Consider the following 6454-nt stretch of genomic DNA (forward strand, 5'->3'; position numbering starts at 1 on the left):
ATATTCTTCTATCCAGGGTCGTTTTTGGCAACCCTTTTAATTTTCGTCTTAGTTTTAGTCTTTTGGACAGTAATACTTAATACTGATTATTAATCACAGTCATATTTTAGTCATTTCAAAATGTCTTTGTCTTCGTCTAGTTTTTGTTGACGAAAACTGACTAATTTCCAACTATTTTGAATGAACATTGACAGACGAAGAAATATTGTAGCGTCTACAAGGTCAACGCCAACTATGTTATAATACGCACTAGGGCTGCAGCTATCGAATATTTTAGTAGTCGATTAATCGATGGACTAGTTAGTTCGAATAATCGAGTAATTGGATAAGGAACATGAAAATTAAAATACCTGAGCTGAGCCTCAAACGGTATTTTTTTTTTTTTAAATCAGGACCTATGTACAACAAAAGAACAATTGGCTAACTTGCATAGAAAAAGTCCACTAGCTTAAATGCTATTAAATGCTTTTTTTTTTAAACAATGTTCTTAACAATACTCTTAACAAATGTTTCACATATTCCCACATAAAACGGCTAAATGTACCGATAACAAAACACACATAAAACATTAGCTCAAACAAAAACTTAGCTTACGTTGGTCTTAACAGGGAGCAGTTGGATTCAGCCATGTGAAAAGAGGCAGACCAGAGGGCAGTGTATCCACCCTAATCAATAAAACTAAATGCACTTTCAAAATAAACCATTACAATGCCACTTTAATTAAATGAATACTCGAAGCAACAAAATTTAATTCGAATATTTCTTTTCTAAATGAATACTCGAGTTAATCGATTAATCATTGCAGCACTAATACGCACTCAGTGAGAAAAAAGGGACTTTACTTTCAGTTAATTATACTCACCTGAATGCCACAAACTGTATGTAAAAAAAGTAAGAGTTTAAGAGGACACTTACCATTAACATTAGCCGAATGCTAATGCGAACGTGAAATCTATGCTAACACTACGAGTTACATTTAGTGTGTGATGATCAATCAACACAGTCTATTAAAGGCTAAAGCAACATTGCATATTTTCTCTTTTCAAGAGAAGAAAACAAAAATTACCGTGTGTTTCAAAACAAGCAAGCCTGGAGAGGACACTGGTGAGTCGGGCTTGCGCAACAAGTCACAAGAGTGACACAACCAGAAATTGCTACAATGCAGGGTAACTACACATAAAATGTCACACATTGTGAACATGTAACAGAAACTAAGGCACATTTTTGTCTCGTTCTCGTCCTACCAGACGAAAGCTGGCATTTGCCTCGTTATGTTTTATTCTCCCAAGACATGTTTTTAGCTCGTTATCGTCTTGTCATTATCATGAAAAAATGGTTCATCAACGAAATAGTTACATCGTTGTAGTCATCACTGATGAAAACAACACTAATTCCCTCGCTCCTGGTTTTATTGGATTGTTAAAAAGTGCCAGTATTTTTGGGTCACCCTGTGTTTGTCCAATATTATGTAATAAGGTATGGAATTTGATATGTATATTTCCTTTTACAAAAAAGATGAACGTTCAATCCCCCGTCCCAGTCAAAATAGATTAAGCATCTAGCTACGTCAGTGGCAGCCAGTTAGGTGAAGCTGGCAACTGCAAGGGTTAAAAAAAAAAAAAAAAAAATCAAATTATTGCATGCACGTCATAAGTTAGCAGCACACCTTATTAGAACTTATATTTTTTATAGGGAATGAGATGCCAAATATGAAACATCTTTCAACGTGATGCAATGATGATGACGCATTACAGTTAAGATTATTTTACAAGTAGTTTCAGAACTGCGTGATATCCCTAATAGAACTAAAATTTCTGTATAATTTCCCTGTAATAGCGAGAAGTTTTCTCATAAGTGCACTCGGGACTATTTTCATTCCAGTTTTTGGTGCTCCACTGAAGTAACAAAGTCCAAAAGAAACCTCACAAACCTTTCAGCAAGCCAGCTTGTCATAAAATAATGGAAACCGGCCACATTTGGCAACAAAATAGATTGGCCAGGTATCAAGACATGCACGAGGTGTCAATAAGCCAGGGAGTGAACATTAATGTGGAAAAATTGTATGGGAACGTTATACTGTACAGTATGTCTTATATATAAAACTATATCATAGTAATAAAGTAGAACAATAAAAACCTGTGACAGCCAGATGCAGATTTCTGTTAAAGTCTAAAAGCTGACAGAATGAAGCAAAAAGAGTATCAAACCAGGGCATGGTGCTCACAACTTAACAGCAGTGGTGCAAAATCCCTGCTGCAGTCAGTGCAAACCTGGAGAAAAGTTAAAGGATTTTTTTTGTCTCTGTAATTGTAATCAAAGGCTACTGTATAAAATATTAACAATGACTTTTTCGGGTGTTCAAATACTTATTTGCAGCCGTATGATACAAATCAATTGTTAAGAAAATCATACACTGTGATTTCTGGATTTTTTTTAAAGATTGTCACACACAGTGGACATTAGGGGTGTGACAAAATATCGAAATGGTGATATATCGTGATACTTTCTATCCCAAAAGGTTATCGATATTTTCCTGTCAAGAATCGAGATATCGTTTTAAAAAAAAAACAAAAAAACGCTGCCACGCCCAATCCATTTAGACCGGGAACGTTCGTTCATTCAAAACCAGAGCATTCAGTCATTCGGTTTTCGGGGCATTTACAGGTCACTTGCTGTTCATTTTAGGGCAATTACAGGTCATTTCCTGTTGAGTTTGAGTCCCTGCCTATTCATTTGTGTGATTCCCAGGTCACTTCCTGTTCTGTAATGCAAAATAAACAGGAAGTGAACCATAAAATACCCCAAAATCAACAGGTAAATGACCTTAAATGGCCAAAAATTACTTCTTTACCAGGCATTGGCTGCCACTGACGGCCATAGACGTTCAATCCGTTTAAAGTGGGAAGGGTGGCAGCGAATGAACGAATGTTCTTTCGCTGCCACCCTCCCAGTTCAAATGGATTGGACGTCTACTAGTGATAAACTCATTCCAATTCACAGCAGAAGCTTGCTTTTCTGGTTATTAGTTTTTTGTAGAATATCCTAGAATGATTTCCTGACCAATGTATCGATAATCGTTTTATCGCCATATCGTCAGATCATCGTTATCGTGAGCTTTGTATCGCAAATCGTATCGTATCGTGAGGTTCCCACTCCTAGTGGATATCCAAATTTCAAACCTGCCCATCATTTCTTTTCTTTTTTTTTTTTTTTTTTTTTTAAATTAAGACGAAGCAAAGAGTAGGAAGGGGTAATGGGGGACCAGAACAATAGAAGGAGAGAGACTGAAGAAAAACAACAACAAAAAATACATTGAACGCCAACACTATCTATGAATATGTTGGTCAGGTGCTATCTTCAGCTAGATGTAGGGCTGGGCAATATGGCCTTAAGTACGTATCACGATAAATTGAGCAGATTTACCTCGATAACGATAAATGACGATAAATTCGCCCAAGCAAACTGTTATATAATTTGATAATTTGAATTAATGGATGGAATACAAATTAACAGTTTCTCGTTAAATGTATTTACCAGCTTTCAATTTAAAAATTGCACATGCAGTGCAATTAAGTATTAAAAAAAAAAATCTTGTAAACAAGAAGAATTCTTGTGTGAACATTTATAACAGCTTGTATGACTTGAAAAATATCATCACTTGAATTTCATTAAATGCATTCCGCATTGTTATACACTACATAGTGGCATGCGTTTAGATATTTAGAATAGATACAAATACGACACATCCACCCGCCCCCCAGAAATTATACTTAATTAAAAAATAAAATGTTTCACAAACCTTTCCTTTCTTTTATTCGGCTCAGTTTTTTACATCTTATGATTTTAGAAATCCTTACAGCATGCAATAAATAATATTCCTGTTCCCAAGCACTGTGCTTACTGTACTGTAATTTTTACAAAAAATAAGCAATACATAGTTACTCCCCGTCATCTAGGACGAGCCACTTACAAGACTAGCACTGTCGTGTATTACAAATACTGCTTTGAACACATCTTCACAGACAAAAACAATGACACAGGCTTAAAGAGGTCAACTTTAATTGTGTAAATCACACTTAATGACGACACAAACTCCTGGTTGAAATAGACGACATCCACTTAATTCTATTGAAGATATGTAATGCTGAGGCAATTTGTCAACTTTACTTTTAAAAAGAAACGTGCACTGTTTATCCAGTAGATGGGGCTCCTGCAGTATGTCAAACAGTGATTCAATTTAGGGCAATTGTCTTAAAAGTGGTTCATTGTTTCAGAAAGCCTCGGTTTTTCCATCCCTATCTGGAACCCGTCAAGAGTTTACTTAATGTCGGGTGAAAGTTTGGCGAAGCTAACTTAAGCCCGACTTCATCCCGTTTACTTGTAGCGTTAGCCGCTAGCGTTAGCAGCTAGTGTTAGCCTACCGGGCTTCTGTTTAATTGGCTTCCTGAAAACCATGTGACTCCAAACGTAAGCACACTGTCTGCTTTCTTAAAGGGGAATGAACATAGCCGAACAACACAGAGTCAAAGCGGGATGAAAAGACTATATTTTCTTTTATTAAATTACCGAATTTACCGACATGGTCAAAATTACGTCGGTAATCGTGAAGAATTTCGGTAACGGTCAATTTTCGGTTTACCGCCCTGCTCTAGCTAGATGTATTTCCGGTTGGCATCATGTGGGGGGCCTGATAACCAGGAAAAGAAGGGGGTCTAGAAGGTAAGTGATTGGGAGGGGTGGAGTGTACACAAATCAACCCTGTGATCTAGAATGGTAAACCCAGTAATCATGTGAATCTCTTGTGTGCGTGAGCTTGTTGGCAACCCACTCCACGCCACCACATTGCCAATCCCGGCACCGAGGCCCTCTACCCGAGCGCACCCAATCACATCCAGTCATGCATGAATCCCACTAAACATGCGATAGCCACGCAGACAAGCGAAGATGCCACGCCGGCTGCTCATCATTTCTAAGTGGGAGAATTTGCCAAATCGCAAGGTGTTCAAATACTTATTTTCCTCACTGTATGCGCATGCACAAAAGCAATGAAATAAAAGCCACATAGCCTACCTGTCCTTTCTTGAAAAAGTTGGGAAGATACTTCATGGCGTTGCTGCGAAGGCAGGCAATATTCTGGTAGTTTCCTGGATTGGTCTCACGCAATGACTTAATACGATCCTGGACATAATCGGACACCTTCACCCTGATCTCCAATCCCAGCATAAGTTTATCTGGGAAAAGTGGAGATAACTCCACTGAGAGTTAATGCATGTTGGAATGGAAATATTCAATGGTCAACTATGTAGATAAGTTTGAAGGGTTAAAATATAGATACCCAAAAGTCCCCCGTATCCACATCCAATGTCTGCAAACTCAACTTGTGGAGTTTCTTGAGGCGACTGCACCCCCGTGAAAAACTGTGGATATAGCGTGTGCCATTCCATCTCCTCAGGAGACACAGGACTGACAAAGGAAGATTAAAAAAGTGAGTCTATGTAAACAAGTAGGAGTTGAAATAACGTGAGGATGATAGACAAAAATATTGTTTCGTGGAAAATACTGAACATGCGTTCTCTCATTGTTGATCAAAACTATTCATTAACCGCAAATACACTGTCGTGACTTACTAATCAAATGTATGATGTGCCATCGGATTTGAATGTGCTCGCTGTCTGTAGTAACGCTTCTGTGGCATTGACGAAGCCATTTTGGCTTCCACAATGATGTTTTTCCCGATAACACGCCAAGTTCTTCTAATATTCACTCATCCAAACCTGATGGCAATACTGCACAAACTTTGCTGTCACGTTTCCATGAACGCTTAAACTAGCGTCGCAGAATTTAGACGTCATCGTGAAGCAGCCAGACGGGATTGGTTAGCGAAAGCTGAACCTACAATATTTTGTTAAGGAATTTCTGCCTCCACAAATGTAAATTTAGCAAGCTTTACCTTCATTTTCTCACGTTTATAACGAGACTCTCCTACATAAGTCTGTTGAGAAAAAAATCAAAGCATCTGAAAACGAAAAAAAAAAAAGCTCATTGTCTGCAAAAAACCCCTTTGGCAAAGTTCTGTTCGTTCTATTTTTGTTTTATTTTTGGTATATGATTATTCACAATTTTTTCCGTACACTTGTTTAAAAAAAAAAAAAAGTTAGCGAAGGTTACCGACGTGCCTACGTGCCAATCATTTTAGTAAAATCCCAACAAAAGGAATGCAAGAGCATTGAAATAAACGTCATCATTTTTTCATTCAATTTTCATGATGATTAGGTGTTTTTTTTTCTCAAGGCAAAAACATGTGCTCTTAACTCACAACGTTTGGGGGGAGGACAATTATAGTGAAGAGTTGGGCAGAAATTAATATAAATGTAATTCCAAATACCAAATTATACATAGTATTACATACAGTGCTGGCCAAAGGTTTTGGCACCCCTGCAATTCTGTCAGATAA

General features: G+C 37.5%; 1 protein-coding gene across 3 annotated transcripts in view; it reads right to left on the minus strand.

Annotated features, from left to right (window-relative positions):
- Nucleotides 1-5841, minus strand: part of mettl1 (methyltransferase 1, tRNA methylguanosine) — a 33518-nt gene extending 27677 nt beyond the window's left edge. For 2 of the 3 annotated variants that reach the window (XM_057846151.1, XM_057846153.1), the window contains exons 1-3: nucleotides 5628-5841; nucleotides 5336-5463; nucleotides 5071-5255 (exon numbers count right to left, since the gene is read on the minus strand). In XM_057846151.1, coding sequence (XP_057702134.1) covers nucleotides 5071-5255; nucleotides 5336-5463; nucleotides 5628-5707 — 393 coding nt within the window. In that variant the 5' untranslated portion in view covers nucleotides 5708-5841. The remainder of the gene's footprint in view (nucleotides 1-5070; nucleotides 5256-5335; nucleotides 5464-5627) is intronic. The other variant, XM_057846152.1, reaches the window with a different exon arrangement.
- Between the last annotated feature and the right edge of the window lie 613 nt (nucleotides 5842-6454).

The sequence above is a fragment of the Corythoichthys intestinalis genome, chromosome 9, assembly GCF_030265065.1.
Source record: "Corythoichthys intestinalis isolate RoL2023-P3 chromosome 9, ASM3026506v1, whole genome shotgun sequence".
Lineage (NCBI taxonomy): Eukaryota > Metazoa > Chordata > Actinopteri > Syngnathiformes > Syngnathidae > Corythoichthys > Corythoichthys intestinalis.